The sequence below is a fragment of the Neolamprologus multifasciatus genome, chromosome 12 (genome assembly GCF_963576455.1).
Source record: "Neolamprologus multifasciatus chromosome 12, fNeoMul1.2, whole genome shotgun sequence".
Classification (NCBI taxonomy): Eukaryota; Metazoa; Chordata; class Actinopteri; order Cichliformes; family Cichlidae; genus Neolamprologus; species Neolamprologus multifasciatus.
This window is the reverse complement of record NC_140450.1, coordinates 35,997,323-36,024,903: the sequence shown is the minus strand read 5'-3', so window position 1 is coordinate 36,024,903 and position 27,581 is coordinate 35,997,323. Positions and strand designations below refer to the sequence as shown.

The following is a 27,581-nucleotide window of genomic DNA, read 5'->3' as shown; positions in this document are numbered from 1 at the left end:
TATTTTTCAATTCAATGACATTTTATTTGCACTAAATCACAGCATCAGCTGCCTCGAGGTGATTTCTACTGTAAGGTAAAGATCCTGCAGTAATATAGAGACAACCCGAACAATCAGATGACCTCCTATCAGCAACCACTTGGTGACAGCAGGAAGGAAAAACAGTCTTTTAACACAAAGACATGGTTAGACAGCGTGTTGCTAATATTTATAAGGTGAATACAATAACCACAGTTTTATCTGAATGTAGAAACAGGAAATTAGAGATTATTCAGGCTTTTGCATTTTTAAGACTTTCCTGCACTTTAACTTTAACTGGTTTATCTCCTCTGGCTTCACTGATACAGCTGGTACCATATATATAGCAATGAAAATATATGCTGCATCTTCTAAAGCTGCATAAGGGCAAAATACAGTATGTGTACATTCGGATCAAGGCCTGCTTTTGGTATATATAGTTATTATGTTGAGTTCTACAAGAACTTTTGAAATGTGATTACTCCTCTGACTGATTTGTCAGATCATGTTTTGAGCGTATTCCTGAGTGTCAGGACTCAGATCAGCCAAGGCTCTGATCGCCTCTGACTTTGCTTGAGACTGATAGCAAAGGTACAAGCACAGTAGTTTTGCAGGTGTCTTTGATAAGGCCGTGTGCTATTTTTCACAGAGATCCAAAAACACCACATGAACCACAATAAACGCTGTGTTACGTTTGTCACAGCAACATTTTGAGGTGTGTGTTGGTTTCAGCTCCACCCCAGCTGTTGCAGACTATAGCTGTGTCCCAAAACGTCGGCTGCATCCTTCGGAGGACCCGGCCTTCGCGGTCTACGTGGGCCGGGTCCTTCAAAGACCGAGAAGGCCGGAAGTGCGAGGCTGTGAAATTGGACGGTCTAGCCTTCAGATTTGCGTCACCGCTGTCTCGCTGGAGTTTAATAAACTCGGCCGTCTGCTCCTTGCTATCTAAAATATAACAGGACACTGGAGTAAATTCTCGACCGTTTAACGTTTATTCAGCTGTGTGAAAATCCCGGAGGAACCCACCCGATGGATTAATAAAGTTTTATTTAATCTAATAATCGAATAACTTTGATCTCAGCCAAACCGATTTACTCACGAACAAATAAAACACTGAAAAAAGCCCAACAATTACATTTTAAGTTATCCGAGTGACTTATATATCATGTTTAACCTGAGTAGCGAAAGAGCGGGGGTCTGAAAACAATGAAGCCGGGAGTCCGGTGCTCTCGCCGGCTGGAATGACCATTGAACCCCCCGGCGAGCTGTCGAGCTGGTGGGTAACAGACGTCTCCGAAAACGTCAAAACACTTTTGCAAATATGCGATATCTTGATAAACCGAGCAGATATTTGATGTTTACACAGCTACTTTCTCGCCTGAAAATATGTTAAAAGTTTATTTTGTGGCCCAGAAAGATTAATAAGAGTAATTTTAAAACTTAGCAGCGGCCGCCATTGTTGGCAGCTGAACTTTGGCTGGGCCGTGCTATGAATTCTGGGATATGGTGGGCCACGAAGGACACACCCGACTCATCCTTCAAATTCGGGGAAATGAAGGACGCATTTGTCGGACGCATTTGAAGGAGTCGATAATTGGGTCAGCCTTCGTCGCCTGGCTGTGACGTAATCGGCCTTCAAATGCGGCCTCTGGAGGATGCAGCCGACGTTTTGGGACACAGCTACTGACTACACCTTATGTTCCTGCCTCTGCTGTATCCCACAGTCAGCATGTTGTGAGCTGGTCTGTACTGCTGGAAAATGTCAACACTGAGATTCACCATCTGAAAGGGGCTGATGCTCGGTGCCACGTAGAGTTGGGGTTACAAATCGTGAGTTTGGGGTCCTCCAGGTGATCCACAGCTTTTGTATCATGTTATTGTTCGCAAATATCATAAATGTGTATCTTCCTCTAAAATCAGTGTTAGATGCAGGAGTGGAAGTTCTTTTTAATAAACTGTTTATTATAGAAACAGATAACAGACCTTTGGGTTTTAACAAGTTTGGTAAAAAAAAATTGTACTTGATTAGAGTCTCTCTCATGTTTTCAACTAAGGCTTGTTTATATAAATCTACATATATGTCTGTGAACATGTGTATGCATGCATATATATACTGTATACATGTGAATAATCATGTGATGCTTTGCTGTATGGCGGGCAGGATGCACGACCCCAACGCAGGAAATTTAACTGAAAGCAGCAGCTTTATTGCTGAAGTCACTATTATCAGTATAAAACTCACAACACTAGAAAATAAACCAGGACCTGAGAATTAAAGTTACTTGGAGCACAGAGGACGAACCACAGCACTGCGAGGGTACGACACGACAACTAACAGAGACAAACACAAAGGGCGAAGGTAATGGAAAACAGGAAGGAAGCACAGCTGGGGCTAGTCCGACATAACGAGACAAAGGAAGCAAAGCAGGACAGGAAACACAACACGTATGCAAAGACGGACTCGGAGACACAGGCTTCACACTGAGACGTGACAGAAGCTCATGAACCAGGAAGTGTCTGATATCACACTTGAGATTATATACATTAATAATATTATACATCAAACATGCAATAAAGATTATATGGTAATGATGGATACACCGATATGATTGTTTTTGTGTATAATGTTCTTAAACAAGAGTTTTTATTAAAAAATATCTTCGCAGCACAGTGAAGACAGCACTCGGTGCACTAACAGCCTCGTAAGCTGTTTGCTTGTTCCAAGCCTGTAAACTGTTACATTCATAGAATAACAGGTGCTTTAAAAATTAATGCAACAATGAACTTTTGATTACAAAATCTCTGAGCTCAGAGTGATGTTGTTATTCTCCCTGTAGGCGAAGCAGCTGGGGAAAATCCCAATACTTCCTGCACAGTGTCCCTCCAGCCACTCCTGATTAACTACAGACGAGTGTAACAGAGAAAAACAGGAAATTAATACTTTTTGCATCTAAACAGACGACCCAGGACTGCAGCATCAAGTCAAATTGCAGACAAAAACAATAATTAGAAGTTTCTCTCTGAGCTGTGGAGCCTCACCTTCACCGAGGATGTCAATAGTGTCGCCTTCACTGAACTCCAGGTCTTCTGGCCCCTGAGCATCATAATCATAAAGGGCCACCATCTGGTAGAGGATAGTACGGCTGGCCAGGGGATCTTCTTTCTGCAGGTCAGTAGCACAGTGTGAGTGAGTCAACCTGTAAACCAGCTGAGATATAATTAGAGAAGCATCTTCACATGTTTTTGCTGTGTTACAATTCGACACAAAAAGACAAACAGTTAAATGTAAAAAGCATTTCTTTAAAAGTGTGGCAAAATTTCATGTTCGTGTTTTATTTTTGCATTATTGATAAATATAATATTTAAAGCTGAAATTACTAAGACAAAGTTACTTGCTGTCTTTTGCAGTTGTTACGACCCGGCTCAAAGCCGCAACATAAAAAAAGAGCAGAATACGGGTGAGAAGGTTTCATCTTAAAATGGAAAACCAGGTTGGCTAAAAAGGCTGCTGCCACCAAGGCAAAGACAAGTGAGCTCCCTGGGAAGCTTGCCTCAGGTATGCTTTTATCCACACCTGACTAGGTGTGGCCAATTAGCACCAGCTGAAAACACTGAGATGATTAGGGGCTGCAGAGGGACGTAACACCTCCCTTAAAAGGGTTCCTCTAGGACCCCTAAATTTATTAAAAGCCCCTCTGAAGCCTTCAGGTCCTTGACCCACAAACCTGGAATAAAAGTTAAAGCTAACAGAAGCACAGTGTTCACATTATAGTTGGCATCTTTAAGCATGGATGCCCCTACATGAGGATCTGAAGTTGCCACACTGAACACAAAAAGTAACATGTGACCAACACAAAGGAGCACAACAGTCAAACCCAAAATGATTATCTGATCTGCTACAACACAAAACCAAAAGTAGCAACAAATAATCACAAGTGATCTGTTGTCTCCACCACACAAACAGTCACATACAAGTGGCCCTATACCACAACAAGTTACTTTAATCCAAAAAGTTCAGTAAAGCAAGCATGCTAGTGACCAACCACAAAATGGAGCGCTATGGCCACACAATGATCACATCAAGGGTGGCTCAGCACCCCACAGTGTTATTGCCATCACCTGGCCAACAACACTCACAAGTGATCCAACAAAATAGCCATATTCCCCACAACACTAAAGGTCACAGCACAAAACACTCACCTCACAAGGATCTCATTAGCATCCATCAACACTGACATATGCACACACATGGTGTACACACAATGCCAACTTAAAAACAGCCTACCTGCCTCAGCTACAGACCATAACCATGAATGGTCTCAAACCTCCTACCAAGTTTGGTGCCACTGATTTACTATGTGCAGCTCCCAGCCTAAAACACTAAAAACAACAAAACCCTAAATTTACCTACCCTAGTCTTCAGTGTACCAGGCTCGAGGCAACTTTAAACGCGAACTCGAGAGCAGGCAGCAGACCAGAGATACAGTCCCCTACCAAACCCCGAAGCGTACCCCCACCCAGGATAGCCACCAAACACAACAAATTAAAACGACAAAGCAAAACAACAAACGAGTGCTTCGCTGGAAGGGCAACACAGCCACCCAGCTGAAACACACTGACTAAAGGGACGTTGCTCAATCAGTGAACACCTTCACTCACCCACTTAAAAAGTCAAACAAACCGATATTCAATCTCCACCAAAAAGACCAAAGATCCTGGACGAGCCCCCACTTATGTTACGACCCTTAAAATGGAAAACCAGGTTGGCTAAAAAGGCTGATGCCACCAAGGCAAAGACAAGTGAGCTCCCAGGAAGCTTGCCTCAGGTATGCTTTTATCCACACCTGACTAGGTGTGGCCAATTAGCACCAGCTGAAAACATTGAGATGATTAGGGGCTGCAGAGGGACGTAACAGCAGTGTAAAGTAGTGATGGTGAGATGAAGCCTCATGATGAACTGAAGCTTTCCACCCAATTGGTCGACTCATGGTTCGAAGCATTGTGATGATTCATTTGCTTTACTGCGCCATCAAGTGGACAATTCAAGTGAAGGCTCTGTGATTATAATGATGTGTAAACCTCTAAACTGAATAAACAAATTGTTTTCTTGGTTATTTATCCCGAATATTGTCTCAGTATGTGTGATACAAAAGAGAAAGTGGAAACTATCAGGACAGTTTTGGTATGATTGTGTAACTGTTAGCCTCAGACAGTCAGTCAATAGTATAATTCAGATCATAGATCAGTACATTTGCATATTTTTATAACTATAAAAAGAAAGCTGACACTTTCGAGACTTTATCTAATGTGTAAGCATCACAGCAGATGCCTTAGATTAGAATCAGTGAGCTGTCGGCTTTCAGCCCCGACCGTGTCCGTGCTGTCTGGTGAGAAAGGCGACATCTCACTGATTCTGATGCGTCAGCGCTTTGTGTTTACGTCTTTGTGCAGAATCGGTGTACCTGCTCTCATTTACTGTTTTAGCTGTTTGGTGGTGGTTGAAATGTAGTAATATTTATATTAAAAATCGATTCAGGATTTTAATGAATCGATATCACGTTATCCAAGCTAGAATCGATTTTAATCGATAATCAAAACCCACTAGTACCTGTGTAATCATGCTTATGTACATCTGGATAATGACACAAACTAGTATTTGGCGCTTCACTTTTTAATAAACTAAAAGACAGAAATCAGATTATAGGATCTGTAGTGTTGTTTATTTATATTATGGTGCTTATCATTTGTGATATTTATTACTGTGTGCATACTTTATTAGGAGAGATAAAATAAAATAAAAATCTCTTCCTTCCTGGTTCCATCGAAGAAGAAATGCTCAAGTAACTATGTAACACGTACGTAATCCAATTCCACAACACAGTGTGATGGGAAATCAGCTGTGTTTTTCTGTCCATTTTATTTCGAATCTGGCGCGAACCGGTGAACCAGTCCCTGAATCAGTCACGTGGTACGGACTGCCCGCGAGGCCTCGAACGTCACTGCATACGTAATCAAAGCAAGCCTCGATACGCGCTTCACAGACACGCCCCCGAGATTACCCGACACACGATTCGACGCTTCGACACACAGGACACATCACTAGTGTAAAGTATTTTGTACTAGTATGTGCTCAAATATGGGACCTAACAGGACTGCTTGATTTTTTAAGTTTCAGTTACTGCAACGTTTCAGATGTATCTGCTCTAAATTATGTCCTGATTTATTTTGTTGGTGAGAAGAACCCGTGAATATCTGAAGCCTTTAGCTTTGATAGTTTTTCACATATTTCTGTACAAACACTACCTCCACATTTTTGTGCACATTGAAATGTACACATGGAACGAAACGTATGACAGTTTTGTAGAAATAAAAATAAGAAAAATTATTGAATGAGTTAGTACACACATACATAGATAAATATATGCATGGAGGGGATGAGCTACGCAGGACCCTCGAGCTTCCAGGCCTCTGGTAGAGGACCCGAGCTTGAAGGATACAGACAGACAGACAGAATCAATTCATTCAGTCATGAATTGCAATAAATAACTGGAACTTTATATCTTTTGACTGGTAGAGTAAATGAACTAGTAGTTGTGGTCTTTCAGCTATCCATTTTGGAAAGTGTGCAGTATATGCAAGCACTGGCTCTATAGACAGGGACACTGTAGCTAATATGCCCTTCATGTATGATTCTGTTCTGCTGCTTTCAGTTATTCCACAGCAGATCTTCTGTGTCAGTGTCAGCCTTTCCCTGCATCCTCTTCTGTCGCACCAACCTTGTGCATGTCCTCTTTCACTACATCCATAAATCTTCCTCTTTTGTTCCTGCCTTGCAGCTCCATATTTCAATCCTTTGCCCACTATAATAACTATAATCATCTTTTCTCTTCCCGTCCAAACCATTTCAGGCTTCCTGCCTTGTTATGAACAGAAACTAACACAACGTTTATAACGTGTGGGGAAGATACCAACCTGGCACCACAGGGTAGCTCTGCCGGCCTCGGCCAACTGCTGCACAGTGTGAGCCGACTCGATTTCCTCATCCAGAGGTGTCAGCACGCAGGAGCCGTGGTGCTTACGTCTAATGAGAGAGGACGAGGGAGTGAGAGGAAGTGGTGGATCAGCAGGAGAATAGATGAAAAACTGGCATAAGAGCAGGAAAATACAGGAAATGAAAATCTTCTGTGTGATGTAGATGTCAGATGTCTGTACACACTGTAACATTCTTACTCTGATGGGATTTGTTTGACAGCTGCTGCTAACAACAGACAAAAGTGGGCTGACAGCCGTGCAGTTACCTGAGGCGCAGATGAGACGCCGGCTGGTCCAGTTTCTCTGCGACTCGTTCCTTAAGTTCACTGTATGTGGTGTCCAGAGGGACAGACAGAGCCACAGTGTAGATGTAGTGAACCTTCACCACCACAGAGTCCTCCTCTGCTCTCTGAGCTGAGCTGGCATGCTGCGAATACAAGAACGTCTAAAGATAAATCATCAGAAAACAGTTTTTTTGTCTATTTTTTGTTAAGGTTTGTGAACTAAAGCTGCCGGTGTAGCGGTGTGGTTGCTGAATAGCCCTCATTCATTCATTATGTCATTATATCACCTGCAGTCATCATTTCAATCATAAAAGACACGAGGCCCAGTATGTACCCAGTGTTGGGTTTGTCCTTCCTCGGCTACTGCAGACACACGATGAGCTCCATGGAAAGGCTGCAGCTACACACTGTAACTGGTTGTGTAGTTTGCTGTTCACTGTCAGCAGTGTTGGGACTAACGCGTTATTAAGTAACGGGTTACAGTAACTACGTTATTATTGTGGTAACGAGCACGGTAACTAGTTATTATGCCAAAATCAGGAACGCGTTAGTCGTTACTGGGATTTAGATAGGGTCGTTACTCGTTACTTCGTGTGGTGGCTATCGCGGAGCTTCCACAGATTCTGTAACATTAGCAGGTGGTGGAGGCCAGCAGGTGGATGAGGGAAAGGGGACGTAGAAGGAAAAGAGACCCGAGGCGGCCGCCGGTCCAAGTGTGAACTGAACTTCAGGTAAGAAGTTATGACCTGCAGTCTATCTGGGTCAGATATAAACCAAGTTTAGGTGGAGTTTATTTTCGTTATTCTGACTTTTTCCGTACTGCGTACTAGCTAGCATGACGGAGTTTCTATACAGCTGGGTGGGTGCTATGAAGTTAATGATGTTGAACTTTATTTTGTTCATAAGTTATTAGAGTTGCCAACCGTCCGTCTGGTATTCAGAGAAAATATTACGCGTTTCTTATTGAGGTGAAAAGGAACAGTTTGTCCCGTAATTCAGCTACAATGAAAAAGACACAAAGCTGGAGTTATTCTGTGTCTTTGCTGCACAGCTGCCTCTTCTTCTTTCATTCTCCCCCCTCCCTCTCCTGTTTCTACTTCAATCATGAAAACTGATCAATGATCAGCTGATCGGCTCTCTTGTTTGTTTATCACTTTGCGCCAGAAACAGGAAACCAGCCGATGTCGCGCTAAACAACAGCAGCACGTTTAAGCTTGATCAGCTGTTGTTAGAATTTATTTAATATTAATTTCTAGTATCAGCTGATGTTTGCTGGAGCCACAGCTGTAAAGCTGCTGGTCATGATGGTTTGGATATGTGGTGAGAGGGAAACATGAAGATGAAACCAGGAGATGTCCTTACTGAATCATCAGAGCTGAACAGGTGATGGAGAAACAGGTTTACCTTTTAGGTGACATGAATGAGTTGAAGTTATGAACTGTTTCTGAGAGACAGATAACACCAGGATCCTTTTTAGGCAGCTGACAGCTGGTAACTGTGCAGGGGCGGATCTAGCAAAGTGTTGCCAGGGGGGCCAGGTAGGGCATTAACAGGGAGAGGGGGGCACAAGGAAATACTTTTCTTTCTTATTCTCATTTAAAATGTCTAGCTTTTAAAAAATAATTATCTGAATCTTACAACAAACGATTGATGCATATATACCATCAAGACAGTGTACATCACTGTCACAACAGCGTTTGTTTTCATTCAAAGGCTTTATGATTTTTCCTATAATGGCGGCCGGTCTCTAGTCAAAATGCCCGGGCCGATTTTTTGTCCAGCCCTGTATGCAGCTCATCTGCAGTCTGGTGTTACCTACATCTTCCTATTCAGAAGGCAGAATTTCCGAGTTCTGAGTACAATCAAAGCACCACGACTGCAGTTTTTGTGTTGGATGTAAAAGGCGCACATGACGCTGTGACGTAGGCTAGAATCATGGCAGCAGTCAATGATGGTCCAGGCGTGGGATTTCTCTTGTGGAAATATGCGCATTATCTTTTCCTTTCTATTGGTAGGTGGCACAGTGCACTGTGGCAAGTAAGCAAGCTAGAAGACTGGCAAAGTTACGGAAGCAACACATTAACAAGAGAATTCTGAGTAAAATCAAAGTTACTTTCCCTAGTAACTAGTTACTTTGAAAGTAACGAGTAACTTGAAGTAACTGAGTTACTTTTGATAGAAGTAACAGGTAATGTAACTAAGTTACTATTTTAAAGTAACTTACCCAACACTGACTGTCAGCCAACTGATGACGGACATTTCTAAATGCTGTACGGGGAATTAAATTGTTAGCTAAGTGACTTATTTCATGTTTCTGAAAACTGCTTCACGGCTGACTGGTATGTTAAAAAAGTTTGAAAAGAAACTCAAACAAATAAGTGATTAGTTTAGATTTGAGTTTTGTTTTAGAAATACAACATACCAGTGTCACAAACCTCTGCAGCACTGCATGCATGCGCTGTGTCGAGAAATCTCAACAAACTGTAACGACTGAAGATCATTTGATTTTCAGGAATCTTACGAGGTTTTAATGTTTTGACTTCTCTCTACTCACCTGAATAATTTAGCAAAAAATTCATATCAGAGCTGAAAGTGAAACCTTCACAACGCTGTTTAACCAGCAGCACCAATATTCACGTGTCAGGACAAGAGTCACGTGACAATATTTACTCCAAAATCAAACACGTCTGCTGTCCTCCAGTGTCACGGTGACTTAACTGGAACAAATCAACATTACGCTGCTAAGTTCAACTTTACAAAACGGTTTCTTCAAATGCACAAAACTTATTATATTTAGATCAGGGGAAAGTGTGTGCATTTGTGTGTCCGAGGCAATCAGCTGTGAGTCCTTTCAGTGCATCGGCTTTCATCTTTCGAAGGAGGATTTACCTGGTCTCGTGCTTTGGCTGTGTATTCGGGAGTCTCAGAGTGGGTGGCAGTAATGTAGGATGGAGGAGGTGTGTCTGAGGTAAGATGTCCTGCAGGGAAACCACAGTAAAGTGCATATCAGCAAACACAAAAAGGATGAAAGCCCACTTGAAGCTCGTGCCACTAGAGCCAGCAATGATTTTTTAAATCATTGTTTTATCTCCAGTCTTCAGTGCAGGCTTTATCTTCCAACAACACAACTAAAAAGAACAACTCAAACACATATTACCAGGAAAGTCGATTTCATGGAAAACCATCCTAAGAGCTGCACAGTGTGTGCGTTAGCATCATCCATTACACAAAGGCACAGACAATCTTCCATGATACTGTGTAGTGCATCAAAATATTCATGCATTTTTCTGCATTCATGAGACCCTCAACACCACTGGCTGAGATGCAGCCCCAAATCACGAGACAGCCTCCACCTTGTTTTGCTGCACACACACACGTTGCACCTCCCTCCTGACCTTTACTGAACATTGAAACAATTTGAACTCAAATCTGACTATTTATGACAAAGCTTCAGCCTCAGTAGATGGATTATGGCTCAGTTGTGTTGCAGCGGTGCCAGGAGGCTATCAGAGGGGACTGATTGTGTAATTGTGCGCTCTCTGTTCTAACAGGCAGCTGGCCTACACTGAAAAAAATGATGGATGTTACATTTACAAAAGTTTGACTTTCTCCAAAAGTTGATTCTGTTCATCTGGAAGTTTGCAGTGAAACGTTTCGTCATCATCAGGTGACGTCTTCAGTCTCAGCTGACTGCAGGTTTCAATCTTATAAACAGGACATTTGCATAATGACTGAAACCAGCCCACTGAGGAACAATGGGCTGGGAGGTCAGTCTTAATTATGCAAATTCTCATGACCACTTGCATCCCAGTCACGGAAGCGTTGGAGGCGGTCCGTAAGAGGTTACAGGATGACCCCAACCTCAGCAGCAGGACCGCTCTCAGCATCCACCAAGTGTGTTTGAACTGTGTCTTCATTCCACCTACTTCACATACAAGGGTCAGTTCTACAGGCAGAAACATGGGTGTGCCATGGGCTCCCAGTTTCACCCATCGTGGCCAATTTGTACATGGAAGAAGTGGCTTTGCTATCCTACCCTGGAACACCACCAAGTCATTGGTTCAGATATGTGGATGACACCTGGGTGAAAATCAAATCTCAGGACGCACTACATTTCACAGATCACATTAACTCATCAAATTCACCAGGGAGGATATGAACAGTGGCAGGTTAGCCTTCTTAGACTGTGAGATTTCCATCAGTAATGGGGAACATCTAAAAGCTGACGTGTAAACCTACACATACGGATCAGTATCTGAGGTTTGACTCTCATCATCCACTGGAGCACAAACTGGGCGTCATCAGGACGCTACAACACAGAGCGAACACCATCCCCACTGACACAGCAGCCAGGGAGGCAGAAGAACATCAAGAAGGCCCTGAGTAAATGTGGTTATCCAGCTGGACTTTTGTCAAAGCTGGGAAGGCTCCTAAAGAAAGCTGCAGATGATCCAGGAGAGAAGGACGAAGCTGGATGAAGGATGAAGCGCCTTGAGGCGACTTTTGTTGTGATTTGGCACTATATAAATAAAATTGAATTGAATTGAAGGACAACCGCTGCCTAAGTGAAAACCTGTAGTGATCCCGTACGTGTCAGGAGTATCGGAGCAGTTGAGACACATTTTTTCTAAACACCAGGTCTCTGTGGCTTTTAAGCCCCAAAACACGCTGCGCCAAAAACTGGTCCACCCCAAGGATCGGGTCCCCGACACAAACAGAGTAACATAGTGTACGCTGTTAAGTGCAGGAGGATTGGAAGGATTTATACATCGGGGAAACCAAACAACCTCTGGAGAAGAGGACGGCACAACACAGAAGAGCGACCTCGTCAGGCCAGGACTCTGCAGTCTATTCACACCTACAGGCCAGTGGACACTCTTTCAATGATGAGGATGTAACATCCTGGACAGGGAGGAACGCTGGTTTGAGGGCGGAGTCAAGGAGGCCATTTACGTGAAAAGGGAAAGACCATCTCTGAATCGAGGAGGGGCCTAAGGGTTCATCTGTCACCATCTTACATGCTGTGATTGCAGCCATTCCCCAACTCTGTGTGAATGGGACTCATGGACATTAATCAGTGGTTGTTGATCAATGGTCATGAGAATTTGCATAATTAAGACCTCCCAGCCCATTGTTCCTCAGTGGGCTGGTTTCAGTCATTATGCAAATGTCCTGTTTATAAGATTGAAACCTGCAGCTGAGACTGAAGACGTCACCTGATGATGACGAAACGTTTCTCTCACAAAACGCTACGTCCAGATGAACAGAATCAACTTTTGAGGATTTGCTTTCCTGGATGATTGAGATGCATCAAAAGTCTAACTTGTAATGTGAAAATAATTTCATGTTTCTATGGTGAACATAATTAAATCATGTAGGATCTCTATGAAATTCAACAACTGAATTTGTTCTTGTTGAGATGACCTGATACAATCTAGTGAGAGTGGTTAGTTGCTGGACTCAAGAAATTCACAAGATCACACGAGATTTCAAACTGCAGGAAAATCCCTGGAGTTTTAAAAGGCAACTACACACACACCATGTATGCTATACACTATTTGTTTGTGTATTAGTGTTTAGTAAAATGACAAAATTGTGAAGGATTAAAATATTTCAAGAGCTCACCTTACTTCATTTAAACATGTTTCAGTCACGTTTTATCAACACAACATGCACAGGCTTATTGAATATGAATAAGTACAGACGTATCTTAACAAAATCTGTATTAGCTTTAATGAGCACCACAGGGTGATATCAATAGTTTGTTTTGGAAAAGACATTCCTGATTAGTTTATGGCAGAGGAGGGCAATTGAATTTTCCAATGGGTCTGAAATCAGGTCAACAAGAAACTTCATAAGGCCTTCGCAGCAGCCCCAGTTTGTCATATGTGGGAAAATGAATTGCCCACACCTGGTTACACATCAGATCATTACTGATTCCATCAAATAAAATAAGTTCTTTTTATAAATGTTGTTCATTTAAAGTGTCAGAAAGGATTTTCTCTTTGACCACTGGCTAATGACTTATGTTTGTCAAGTCACTGGTTAGTGAGCATGAAGTTTAACCCCTCGCCATCACATCTATTTTCAGAACAAGCTGGCAATGGCAAAAGCCAACTAGCATTGTTTCTATTTAGCGTTCTTTCTATTTAGCATAGTTTCTATTTAGCATAGTTTCTATTTAGCATTCTTTCTATTTAGCATAGTTTCTATTTAGCATAGTTTCTATTTAGCATAGTTTCTATTTAGCATTCTTTCTATTTAGCAGTTTCTATTTAGCATAGTTTCTATTTAGCATAGTTTCTATTTAGCATTCTTTCTATTTAGCATAGTTTCTATTTAGCATCGTTTCTATTTAGCATAGTTTCTATTTAGCATTCTTTCTATTTAGCATCGTTTCTATTTAGCATTCTTTCTATTTAGCATAGTTTCTATTTAGCATTCTTTCTATTTAGCAGTTTCTATTTAGCATTCTTTCTATTTAGCATTCTTTCTATTTAGCAGTTTCTATTTAGCATTCTTTCTATTTAGCATAGTTTCTATTTAGCATTCTTTCTATTTAGCAGTTTCTATTTAGCATTGTTTCTATTTAGCATTCTTTCTATTTAGCATTGTTTCTATTTAGCATTCTTTCTATTTAGCATTCTTTCTATTTAGCATAGTTTCTATTTAGCATAGTTTCTATTTAGCATTCTTTCTATTTAGCATTCTTTCTATTTAGCATAGTTTCTATTTAGCAGTTTCTATTTAGCATTCTTTCTATTTAGCATTCTTTCTATTTACCATAGTTTCTATTTAGCATTCTTTCTATTTAGCAGTTTCTATTTAGCATAGTTTCTATTTAGCATAGTTTCTATTTAGCATTCTTTCTATTTAGCATAGTTTCTATTTAGCATCGTTTCTATTTAGCATTGTTTCTATTTAGCATTGTTTCTATTTAGCATTCTTTCTATTTAGCATAGTTTCTATTTAGCATTCTTTCTATTTAGCAGTTTCTATTTAGCATTGTTTCTATTTAGCATAGTTTCTATTTAGCATTCTTTCTATTTACCATAGTTTCTATTTAGCATTCTTTCTATTTAGCAGTTTCTATTTAGCATAGTTTCTATTTAGCATTGTTTCTATTTAGCATCGTTTCTATTTAGCATTGTTTCTATTTAGCATAGTTTCTATTTAGCATTCTTTCTATTTAGCATAGTTTCTATTTAGCATTCTTTCTATTTAGCATTGTTTCTATTTAGCATTGTTTCTATTTAGCATTGTTTCTATTTAGCATTCTTTCTATTTAGCATAGTTTGCCCTGTTTTGTTTCCCTGATTAGTTCCAGCTGTGCTCCATGGTGTCTCCCCCTCCCTAATTATTTTATATGTGTTTATATCGTTTGTCACCCTCAGTCCCGTTTTCACATCACACTGTGTTCTTTAATCTGTAGAGTACTTATGATACTGTTAGCATTCCTCTTTCTTACTGTTCCACGGTTCCTCTAGTTCTGTTCCCCAGATCCTCCAAGTGTTTCTCATGGAGTTTGGCATTTTTACTGCTTCCTGTTAAGTTGCTATTATGCCTCCAATAAAGGGCCGTTCTCGTTTTACCCCTGCCTGCTCTGATCCTGCATTCTAGGTCCTTTCACCAGCAAAACTGACACAAATATGGCTGCTGTGTTTTGCAAAGCTTTTCTTTTCAGCACTAATTCAGTCTGTGAGGAGGATGCACCTTCATACTTCATCTGTGGTGCAACTCCAGGTATCCAAAAGTTAGTACTAGCACAAAACAGCTATACCAATTTATGTTGCCATGTCAACATTTTAATATTTTATCCTTGTTCATCGGAGCATGAAACAAACTGGCGGCTGTTATCGTTCATATACAACAATTTGGCAGAAGATTTACTTTAAAAAAAATCACACAGTTTCCTGGTTTCATGTCCATCTTGTTAACAATGTAATACAACTGCAAATTTTAAGAGTACTCTGATTACAACCATAGTTACAAGTTTCATCATAAAGATTTTTTATTTTTATATTTTATGTTAAGAAAATCTTAAGAAGATTAAAATTACGGGACCATCTGGCAAACATGAAGCCACGAGACCAAACACAGAGAAAACATTGCTGTAACGTTGGGATGATCTCTCACAGCGGAGAGCTGCTCTGAAGGAGCAAATGAAATGAAAAAAGGTTTCAGATAAACCAAAGTGTGAGTGTGATTGACTTTTACCCTGAGGAGGAGCTGCAGGACTATGCTGAGACTGTGGGCGAGTGGGTGGCTTGAGTCCTGGTGGGAGGGGAATCCCACTCGAAATTCTCTGTGGAAGGAAGCACAACAGGAGAAAAGTAACGAAGAATTTTCTTTCCACAATGAAAACAGATTTGTCACTGAGCAGAAGCTTGGATTTTTTGTTGAAATTGCCTTTAATCATTTAATGTCACCGGTCACAACAGTTGTGTTGTCTCATCTCGGCGGGTGAAGCAGAGAAGAACAAGAATGTCATTTTGATCAATCTGTAAAGTGCCTCCATTAAATCTCTTAAATGGGCGGCATGAACATAAATACTGTGTGTTGTGTTATTCAAAGAGAAGTTTATTACAGTGTCCTTTTTGCCTTTGGACGTCTTGACATCTGCTGGTTGAAGAAGGGATGCTGGCACAAGTCCTCTCTGCAAACAAACGACTAAAAATTAGATTTGTAGCAATAAAAACAAAGCTTGTATACAGAAATTCTGCAAAAGAATACACCCTCAAGAACCTGAGCAGGAATGAATACATATTAAGATTTATATAAAATATAAATAATAATAACTTTATTTATAAAGCGCTTTCAAACAAAGTGCTGTACAACTATCTGAAACTAAAGTGATAAATAAATAAAAGTGATGCATAGCAATACAAGTGAAAAACAGTAAAAATGTAAAAACTCAAAGCCACAGAATTAAGACATGTAAGATTTTTAAAAACCTCCACAGAGCTCGCCTGCCTAAGATGTTGAGGGAGGCTGACACAAAAAGAAAAAGCTCTCCAGTTGTCTTATTTCTGGTTCTAGGAACCTTTAGAACAGGGGTCCCCAATCTCAGTTCACGAGGGCCGGTGTCCCTGCAGGTTTTAGATCTCACCATGGGTCCACACACCTGAATCACATGATTAGTTCATTACCAGGCCTCTGGAGAACTTCAGGACATGTTGAGAAGGTAATTTATCCATTTAAATCAGCTGTGATGGATCAAGAAGACATCTAAAACCTGCAGGGACACCGGCCCTCGAGGCCTGGGATTGGGGAGCCCTGCTTTAGAAGGCCAGAGTCAATCTGTTTAAAGTGATAATCATATTTATGATCAAAATGATGTTAGAACATTGGGAGAGGAGTGATGCTGGCCTGTAGTCTTAAACTGTGGTATAACTTCACACTTTTCATTTCATTTGGAAATGAACCAGTTCAAAGAGATAAGTTGCAGAAATATGTTAAGAGCTCTGAAATACCATCTGCTACTTTTATCAGTACCATTGCAATCAGCACATAATTAATTTTTGCACACATTAACAAAGGTTTTAACTTCAAACTCGTCCAGAAACTGAATACAGATTATTTTGAATTAAAGTTTCACTTTTATTGTCTCTTCCATGTTCTTGAATCTTTGCTGCTTAAATAAAAGTGATTCAATCCACTTACTATAATATTCATATTGTCAGATTCAAAATGCTCTTTCACTGTTTCAGATTGCAGGTCTCTCCTCACCTTTCCGTCATATATGACAGTGGCCATCCCATCTCTGTTCTCCTCTCCAAATAAAAACACCGTAGCACCTCCAGGCACCGTCAGCTGTCCCGGTCCTCGTGCCATGTACGGGACACGCACCTGCATGTATCGAGAATCCCTAACAGGAAACAGACAGAATAAGCTGTAAATCTACAAGCACTGCTTTGCTGTAGCCCCGTAGTAGCATCGCCCACACACATACTCTGTGTCATCACATAACAAACTCACTGAACTCCATCCACATCAGGCTCGTAGAAGCCAGGTTTCTGTGCAGAGGACAACGACAGTTAGCATCTGCAGCATCACAGTGACGTCACACATACGCTGTGGTCTCACTGGTCAGGCTTACCTGCTGCCTCAAAGGCTCAAAGCCTCCAAAATCATCATTGGGTATCATAGAGGAAATCACCTGCAAAGGGAGAGCATTACACATGAATCAATATATAAAGTGCAGTTTAAACGATGTGTTTTAGTCATATTTCAACTGTCATACATTTAGTCAGGGCCTACATTTATATTTATTTATTTATTTTAACCTTTATTTAACCAGGAAAATCCCATTGAGATTAAAAACCTCTTTTCAAGGGAGACCTGGCCAAGACGGGCAGCAGCAGGTGTCTCACAGTTACAGAAATTACTCAAACACAGGCAGCAACAACACACATGCAACAATAAGTGAAAGAATACAAATAAAATAAAATTCAATAAAATTCAAATAAAAATAAATCAATCAATCAGTTAAAATGACAATCAATCTAATTGAAACAGTTGCGTGTTATGGACTTGGCCTCAAGGATTCTTAGTTTAGATTTAAAAGCTAAATTTATTTTAATGAGCTGCACTTATTGGTTTGTTTGGGTTAAAATAACCTGATACAGGATTAATTTAAGCTTATTTTAAGGGCACATTTTAATCATTTATATAATCAAATAGTTCAGTATTTTGTGTTCGTGGACTTTTGAACCTTGTTTCCTTACAGTCAGTCGTTATGTTGTATGTCGCTCGATGCTGTCCTGGAGTTGGTGACTCAGTGTTGTTGTTTTGATTAATATCATCTTTTGTTTCGGTTTAATTCTTGTTATGTTTCTGGTGAATTTCTGGTTCTTAGGTTTTGATGCTTCCTCTGTTCTCTGTGCTCCTTCTTTTATTTTGACATTTCCTGTTCGCCGTTCAGCCTCTGTCCCCGTGTTGTCTCTCGCTGTGTCCCATTTCAGGGTCTGCACGCTTGAAGTACGCATTTTAAGTGCGGTTACGTCACCGCCACGCGACGACGGCTGTCCCAATTCGAAGTGTACTTGAAATGCATACTCCAAATGCACCGTCGATTTCCCCAAATATCAAGCGTGGTCCGGTGCACGCTTCGTGGTCCCATATATCCCACAATTCATAGCGCGGCGGTGGGTGTGGATAATTTTGCCGCAAAATACGGCAGAAGGGAGCGGCCGAAAAGTGAACTGTCAAAAGTAAGTACTGAACATGACGTCACTTATTCATGTGCGAATGTTTAATAATGAAGAACATTAAAACATTGCTGTTGACCACATGTCGGCAAAGTTATGTGACACTAGTGATGTTTGTACTTTCAGCATTAACTTGGTTTTAAAGCCTCTACTTCTAAATATACATATAGTCGACCTTAATCTTACAGAGAATCTGATGATTTTATGGATAATTAAAGTCAGTCATATATCCACAAACACAACAAGCTGAAAGTCAGTGATATATATATATATATATATATATATATATATATATATATATATATATATATATCATAATAATCTGACAATACTATAATATTGGCCATGTTATATTTACATTACCATAGTGAGATGACGTTAGTCTCATGAACAACATTAGCTAATTGTTATTTACTAGCTAATCTTAAATAACTGTTCAGTACAGAAATGAAGCCCAACAATCATGTTTTACAGTCCTGTGGTCTCAGCCTCAGATACTCAACTAATCAAAGTGATGTCATGAAAAAAATGATTGACCAACAAAACAATTTTCTCCTTCATTTCTGTCAAACAAAGCTGTATGTAACGTTTCTCGCGGTTAGTATCATGGTTGCTAGGCAACCTGAACAGCGACGAAGGCTAGACCGTCCCATTTCACAAGCCTCTCACTTCCGCACTTCTCGTACTTATAGTACGCACCGTACGTAGTACGCGTAGTGCGCGTAGTACGCGCAGTGCACGTACTTCAAGCGTGCAGACCCTGAAATGGGACACAGCCTCTGTGCCTGTCATCCCTGTCTGTCAGCTTGTGTCTTTGGCTGTGTCCCAATTCAGGGTCTGCACACTTGAAGTACGCGCACTACGCGCACTACGCGCACTACGCGTACTACGCGTACTACGTACGGTGCGTACTATAAGTACGAGAAGTGCGGAAGTGCGAGACTTGTGAAATCGGACGGTCTAGCCTGTCACTACCCGATCCGTACCGGAAACCCGATCGGTACCCCGCATGCGCGAAAGGTGTCTACTTCCGGTCGTAGCGTTTTACGATAGTTATGGGTCATGAGTATGAGTATCTGTTAAGATGTTAAGAATAATAAGTATATCTTAAAATGTTTGCAATAATGAAGCATTTCAGTACAATGTAGACAAAAACGAAAAATAAAAAGATAGTTACGGATCGGGACTCCCCGATCCTTACTGCGCATGTGCAAAGTCGGACCGTACAAATCGGGTCTACCCGATCCGTACCGCGCATGTGCAGGGGTTTTCTTCTTCTTCTATTCGTTTAATGGCAGTGTACTCCCCAGTGTACGAGGATACCGCCACCTGCTGACCGAGCGAATGAACCCTATTGTAAACTGAATTGGCGTCATTACAAACGCGTGTTAAATTTGATTTAGTGATAGTCGAGTGTGTTTATGCTTGTCTGTGTGGAGAGGATTGATTGGAATAGTGATGATGATGTCCGCTATCACTGTCAATTGTCAGTAAACACTTAATCTGGCTGATGAATCTTCACGTGACACATTGCTAAATCAATATTATTAAGTCTGTAATTAGGCGCCATTCTTCTTATTTTACGGCGCTGTTGTTCAATCGGGGAACGCTCTCTGTTGAGGAGAAAAGCATGAATTTGTTTGTATACAGATTATCCATTGTTATATATATATATATATATATATATATATATATATATATATATATATATATATATATATATATATATAGGCTTTAAAACCAAGTTAACGCTGAAAGTACAAACATCACTAATGTCACATAACTTTGCCGACATGTGGCCATCAGCAATGTTTTAATGTTCTTCATTATTAAACATTTGCACATGAATAAGTGACGTCATGTTCAGTACTTACTTTTGACAGTTCACTCTTCAGCCGCTCCCTTCTGCCGTATTTTGCGGCAAAATTATCCACACCCACCGCCGTGCTATGAATTGTGGGATATATGGGACCACGAAGCGTGCACCGGACCACGCTTGATATTTGGGGAAATCGACGGCGCATTTGGAGTATGCATTTGAAGTACACTTCGAATTGGGACAGCCGTCGTCGCGTGGCGGTGACGTAATCACACTTAAAATGCGTACTTCAAGCGTGCAGACCCTGAATTGGGACACAGCTTCTGTGTCTGTAAGTTCAGCCGGTGTGTTTCCTGTTTTACTTTGAAGGTTAGGGTTTGTGCTGTGTTCTGAGCTCAGTCTAGGTTTCATTTTTGAGGTTTTGATTTGTTTTGTGACGTTTGTTTCTTTGCCAAGTTGTTGTTCCTGTGAATAAGTTCCCTCTCCCTCTGCTGCACTTGAGTCCTCCTTCCTGCCTGCTGCATAACACTCAACATGACAGATGCAGACTGAATTGAGGTTGTTTAGTTCCTTTTGCATCTTCTCTCTGTCTCATTCAGTGTCCTTGTGCTTGTCTTCCCAGTCTTGTCTCTGTCCTCTCTCTGCATCAGTTTCTAGTTTATTTTGTGTGTTTCGTGTTCTGTTTTGCTTCCTCTGTCCTCTTACTGTCTGATTGATTCGAGCTGCGTCTCCACCTGTTGCCCACCCTCTCCTTATCTCGTTAAAAGTGAACTGAACTGTTAATGGCTGATTCTAAACGTGTTAGCCCTGCAACAGGCTGGCACCGTGGCCAGGGTGTGCCCTGCCTTCTCACTGTGTGACGGCAGGAATAAGAGGGTCAGAAGAAAACGAATGGCTGGATAAACACGTGTACCACAAGCACTCTCTACGTACCGTTGCTTTTCCCAAGAAGTCTCTTTGCTGCAGCTGCTCGACATCCTGTTTCCTGGGACGAAACACCACACCCTCAGGTACCAGGAGAGGATCCAGGGCCTGCTTACTCTGTTTTTAAAGTTACAGTAAAGAGTCTTATGATCATAAACTGACTCCCAGCACCGTGTTCATGCAGTGGTGCTGGTGTCAGTCATTGTGCAAATATCCCGTTTATAAGGTTGGAAACCTGCAGTCAGCTGATGATGATGAAACGTTTCTGAAAACTCTACATCCAGATGAACAGAAACAACTTTTGGGATTTACTGTAATATTACTTTAGAATAATAAAATCACCATTTGTACTTAAGCACCTATATTTCATTTTTTAAGTCTAGGCTTTAGACGTCATTGTAAGTCTTGTTTGGTGAAATATTTGTTTTATTTAAACCACTTCAGTCTTTTACTTTGTGAGAATCTATAAAGCATTTGTTGACCTAAAACGAGCACAGAGAGAGCCTGCGGTGGTAAAGGTCCTTTGTTCAGGTGCTCTTAAAGCAACAGGTGACTCCATCGGCACTTTCTGCAGTTATTTGTCATGTAACATTCTCACTGCTGGTCCATTTGATTGGATAATAATAAATACCATGGTAACCATAAAATCTGAGGCTTTGTAACATGTTCAGTTTGTTTTCAGCTACACCAGGATCGTACCAAGTAGTCTTTAACCTTAAACCTAAAAACAGCTCCAAATACTAAAAACAAATGAGCTCACCCTGATGCTCTCCAAAGCTGCCTCCATGCTCCCCCCTCGTCCTGGTCCTTTCTCCTGGGAGGCTGACAGCAGGACGTCCCTGGCCTGCTCCCACTGGCCCATCTGACAGTACACAGCTGCTGCGTTGTATAACACCTTGGAACATATCACAGTTTCCCATTTTAGTGTATTCAAACAATATCTGGTGAATGACAGGTTGTTTCTTCAGAACAGATTTGACATTTAAAATGAAATGAAAGTGTTTTATTGTAGATGTTTGCTGAGCAGCAGCTGAGCTGGTAAACTGGACATGTATGATTCTTGTGGACGATTCTCTGGACGACCACCACAGCTGTTATGTAGTTTATCTTACTGTGACTGTATCTGATGATGAGATGTTTAAAACTCACAGTGGCACACACAGTTGCACTGTTGTTTGGAACCAGTAACAAAACCATCACATGTGTCTTCTTCCATTAATGAGGCTTTGACAGCTCACAGGTGTGTGGCTGATATTTGAACTACACAAATGTGGTGATGAGACAGGACGGGGCTGGATTTCCTTATTATGCCGTTTTAATGTGCACTGAACCGAATCCTTGATGACGGTGTGTCCTTGTGTCGAGGTGTGTGTAGGTGAGGCTGAATGTCAGACCTGCCAGCTGTACAGTTTAAATCTCAGTCCCAGCTGTTTGTAGTCAATCACTACGTTCTCTCGCATATGTTTCTGTGCCCAGATGTAGTCAGATAGAGCCTCTTCCAACCTGGAGAGAAAAGAAATACGGGCAGTATATTTAAAAACCTGAATAGCACACAATGTATAAATAATATAATCACATAGATACTAGGGCTGCCACGATTAGTCGACTAGTCACGATTAGTCGACTAGTCATGATTAGTCGACTATCAAAATCGTCGACGACTAATTTAATAGTCGACGCGTCGTTTGAAGCTTTGTAAGATCACAAAAGACGCAGGAATAAGTAGTAGGATTTAAGAGTGTAATAACGGACTGAAACAGAAGATGGCAGCACTGCATGTACAAGGATGCCAGCTGCCGTTAAACCCCGAAGAAGAAGAAGCTGTGTCCCAGAATTCATAGCGCAGCCCAGCTCAGTTTCCAACAATGGCGGCAGCTAGTTAGTTTTAATATTACTCTTATTATTCTTTCTGGGTCACAAAATAAACGTTTAACATATTTTCAGGCGAGAATGTAGCTGTGTAAACCTCAAATATCTGCTCAGTTTATCAAGACACCACATATTTTCAAAAGCGCTCCGACGTTTTCGGAGACGTCTGTTAGCCACTAGCTCGATAGCTAGCCGGGGGCTAGGCTAACTAGAGCCGTGAGAACACCGGACTCCCGGCTAATCGTTTTCAAACCCACCGCCGTCTTTCGCTACTCAGGTTAAACATGATATATAAGTCACTTAGATAACTTAAAAATGTTATTGTTTGGCTTTTTGTAGTATTTTATTTGTTCCTGAGTAAATCTGTGTGGCTGAGATTAAAGTTATAGTTTTTACACAGCTGAATAAACATCAAGCAGACAGCTGATTATCAGAAGTGTGAGATGCTCGAGAATTTACTCCGGTGTCCTGTTATATTTTAGATAGCAAGGAGTTTATTAAACTTCACTGAAACAATCTGCAAACTTCATTAAAATTTAATAAACTATCATCTTGTCTTTATTTTTAGTTAGCACAGACCTTAAGCACTTAAAGCTGTAAGCTAATGATAGTTATATAAGAGCAGATGCTGCTGGTGCAATAAGCTGTAGTTTTACGTCCAATGGATGATGATCTGATTAGTCGACTAATCGCAAAAATAATCGGTGACTAGTCGACTATCAAAATAATAGTTTGTGGCAGCTCTAATAGATACCACACCAAACTTTTCTGCCATAATTTGTCATGTTTTAGTAATACATGAACATCTTTTGTAGTTTCATGTTTTCATATTACATCAGTGTGGCGGGGGCGTGGTCTGCGGTGCCGCTGTGTGAACTGGGTCCTGCTGTGTTGTTGTCAGTGTGTGTGGCTGAAGAGCAGGAGCAAGTGGTGTTATTCATTAGTGAAGAATGATGTAAATGTTTTTTTTAGTTTTTCAGATTTTCCAACAAGCTGTTTTCAAATTTAACGTAAACTCTGTTTCTTAGTTTTAGATGTTTTTTCCTCAGTTGGTCGACTGAGAAATGAGTTGCCAGGAACTAATCCCAGCTCACCTCCCACACCTGTGAGAGTCTCTGGTGTATCAGTACAAAGGAAAATTTCACAATAGTTTTATTGTGTGTTCCAGCTTTCCACCACAATGGTCCACAGGGCATCTCCCATACTCCTCATAATACCCTCTTTAATGTATTTAGTGAAATAACATATGGCGTACTGCATATGATGGATGAATTATATGATTTTTGGTTATTTTTGTGTATTTAAATTGTGTATTTCGGCACATCCTGTTCTCTGCCTCTTTGTTCACATTTATTGGGCAAAATCTTAAGTTGTCATGAAGTCGAGCGTTAGCAACTATTACCAGATTTTATGTTTAGCTCTCATTTAAATCTTATCAATAATCCATCATATTAAAAACTAAACATTGTTTGTCTCTTTGTGTCAGCACTCAGATGGACTGACCTGTTCCCTCTTTCTAGGATCCAGTCCTGTTCGGACTTTAGCTGAATAATCCGGATTTATTACTGGGTGAGTGTTCCTGAAAGCGCAGCCTTCTGTCAGTCTGACTCTCTCCGTATATAAATCATCACAGCTTGTTTATGTTGACACTTTACACAGCGTCAGCGAGAAATGGTCATATGTACACAGACTACGAGTTAGTTTGAAATGGTCCTTCTTACCTGCCCATCTCCATCATCACTGCTCCTCGCTGGAAGAAGGCGACAGCAAGGCGTTCATCCTTAGCAATGGTCAAGTGTAAAGCCTGGATACGAGAGAGGGGGAAGACGACATCAAAGCTTTACTGTACGTGATTATACTCACGAGTGATAATCATAATGCATGTACAGCTTTTTATTGACCTTCTTTGTACGTTTTTCTTCATCTTCACTTCTCTTTATCTCTCAAACACACACACACACACACAAACACACACACACACACCAATGATCCACATACGATGCTCAGTTTGCTCATTTACAGCCTGGAAAGTCCAGGACGTTCACTGATTTGACAGCGTTTCTGCAATAACCAGTAATCCCTGACAGCCACTGGTTACACTGGTTATAGACGTTTCCATTTCAATCATTTGGAGTGACTCACCTTCAAGGCCAAATCCAGCTGCCCCAGGGCCAGGTAACATGAGGCCGTGTTAAACAGCGTGCGAGAAGTGGGCTCACTGATCTCATTGAGTTTGGCCAGAGCTGTTGGCCAGTCCTTCGCATCCACGGCCTCGACCGAATGTTGCCACAGTTGCAGTAACTCAGTGTAAAGCATCCTGTCAGCCCGGAGTGGAAATACAAGACAGAGACACTCTGATATCAATCTACAGGTGACATTTGATTTGTTTACTCTCAAAGCAGATGATTTTATCACAGTTACTTAATGTGGTTATAAAGTTATTCATGCATAGAAAAATAATTTATACATATACTAATTTTTCTTTTTTGACCCTATACGAACAAAACAGGAAACCCTTAAAATCTGATAACAAACGTCACTTTTAGACTCTCGTTGTGCAAACACAATATTTATGTCTCATATTGGTGCATTACGTTAAAAATAGGTATAGATATATAAGTTATATATAGATTGAGAGCAAGTCTGAAGATTTTGTCATTATTCCCACATTTTAGGAATATCGATGACAATAATAACTATTTGTGTTAAGAACAAGAGGAACTTCTGCCAGGCTGAAGAGAAACTGGTGTGAATGTGAGCACAGATGGTTGTGTGTCTGTGTTAGTTCAGTAACAGACCGGTGCCCTTCCTCTCGCCCTGTGACAGCTGGGGTGAAATGTAAAAGGATCAATGAAAGGATGTTTAAGAGAAAGAAAGAAGTTTGATGGAGAAGAGTAAGGTGATGTACAAGAGGAAGACAATTAGACAGGTATTAGAGAAATACAGTGATGTGGTTAAATGATATCGAACGCAGCAAAAAGAAGGAAAAGATGCAGCTACAGAGAAAGTTCACTGATCTGTAACATTCAGCACAATTTTCCTGGAACACTTCCTCGTACCTGCTGCTTACTTCACTCCACACAAGTTTAAATGTCTCTCTCTGAAATATCCCTCCACACTCAGACTGCTGCTTACCTTTTGTTCCTGGATGAGCGGCTGCTTTGAGTTCTGTCAGCGTTGGTCTCTCGTCCTCTGGACCTGTCTGTGCTCACAGGGAAGTGTGAGTAAGACATACTGGTCTCCTCAGAAGTCTCCACCCAGCTGCAACAAAGAGGTTCTCTATTCACATTCCTGAGATAAACCCACAGTGGCACAATGACTGGAATCCACCTGTTAACGCTGCACGTACCGTAAGAACGGCGGTTACAAAATACATGAATTGCCCATGATTTAAGCACACCTGTTTGACATTATGTCCTGATTCTAGTCATATATCTTTATAAGTCTGAGTCAGTGGATTTATCTTTGTTTTAATTTATACAGCTGATCATTAAAATAACAATGAAATACCTCACATTGTCCAGTGTTTACAGTCATATCATATTACCTATAACTATGGTGTAGCTTACATTATATCTCCAAGCAGTTCTGAGCTGAATCTATTCACACTGACCTTTGACCTACCTTTACCTGAAATATTTCACAGAAGGAAACGAGGAGACAAAGTCATCTGTGTCCCAGAAATCACAGCTCTGCACAATAGGAAGCTAACAGAGGCATTAAAACTGCCATAAAGCTGCAAAACAAGGAAAAGGATGACTTTTTTATTCATACCTTACTGGGTCAACCGGCTGCACTGGTTGTGTTTTACTGTTTATGTGCACCACGAGTCTTATCATGGCCCTGCCCATTAAAGAAACATGTAAGCACTTTGTTGCAGTTGCTGGTAAAAGTGTTTAGGATATCTCTGCATTGGACATCCTAAATTATCTGAGAAAATCATCATCAGTATGTAAAGGTCAGGAGCAGGAAACAGGAAACTCAACAACAAACAAAAAAAGTCACTTTAAGGGAGAAACCACATATTTCTTCCCGTCAGTAAGACGTGAAGTTTGAGACCCCTGATCTACAGCAATCTGTAGTTTTTTGGTTTTTGAAGTGTGTAATTTTTCAGCAAGAAAATGATCTAGAAACCTGCACAAAAAATACACAATGTAGCTGTGAGTCATAGATTAACCTCCCACAACCTGGATTTCAGCATTATTCAATCAGCATGAGATCATCCTAACAGATAACAGAAGAAAAACCATAAATTCCCAAAGAATCTACTCGGAAAAGCTTCGAGACATGTTGGATAAATTCAAGAAATTATAAAGAAACTTACTAAAGAGAATTCAGGCCCTGTCGGTCACGCCAAATATTGACTTTTAATCTCTTTAGAGCTGTCAGTATTTCAATATTTTTCCCATTTCTCAAGCAGAAATA

At 40.8% G+C, this 27,581-nt stretch overlaps 1 protein-coding gene across 4 annotated transcripts; it reads right to left on the bottom strand.

Annotated features, from left to right (window-relative positions):
- noxa1 (NADPH oxidase activator 1) lies at positions 1 to 27,017 on the bottom strand. Of its 4 annotated transcripts, none has more exons than XM_085180528.1 (17): positions 26,931 to 27,017; positions 26,292 to 26,417; positions 25,299 to 25,473; positions 24,878 to 24,960; positions 22,682 to 22,790; positions 22,048 to 22,182; positions 21,297 to 21,404; positions 17,434 to 17,493; positions 17,313 to 17,350; positions 17,064 to 17,202; positions 15,922 to 15,990; positions 15,552 to 15,639; positions 10,224 to 10,312; positions 7,317 to 7,477; positions 6,991 to 7,099; positions 3,058 to 3,181; positions 1 to 2,919 (listed from the first exon to the last, which is right to left on the bottom strand). In XM_085180528.1, the coding sequence occupies exons 1-17, from the start codon at positions 27,005 to 27,007 to the stop codon at positions 2,810 to 2,812; spliced, it is 1,800 nt and encodes a 599-aa protein (XP_085036654.1). In that variant the 5' UTR covers positions 27,008 to 27,017; the 3' UTR covers positions 1 to 2,809. The 4 variants fall into 4 exon arrangements, with proteins under 4 accessions (XP_085036654.1, XP_085036655.1, XP_085036656.1 ...); XM_085180529.1 differs by lacking the exon at positions 26,931 to 27,017 and adding an exon at positions 26,781 to 26,915; XM_085180530.1 differs by lacking the exon at positions 26,931 to 27,017 and adding an exon at positions 26,770 to 26,907.
- Between the last annotated feature and the right edge of the window lie 564 nt (positions 27,018 to 27,581).

Bases quoted from the DNA above. Each gene is read 5' to 3' on its own strand.
- noxa1 (XM_085180528.1), bottom strand. From the start codon at position 27,007: ATGGGCAGGGCCATGATAAGACTCGTGGTGCACATAAACAGTAAAACA. The intron at 7,100-7,316 runs GTAACTGCACGG...CTCTCTCATTAG, and splicing joins GCGTCTCATCTGCGCCTCAG to ACGTAAGCACCACGGCTCCT. The intron at 3,182-6,990 runs GTTGGTATCTTC...ACTGACCTGCAG, and splicing joins GAGCTACCCTGTGGTGCCAG to AAAGAAGATCCCCTGGCCAG.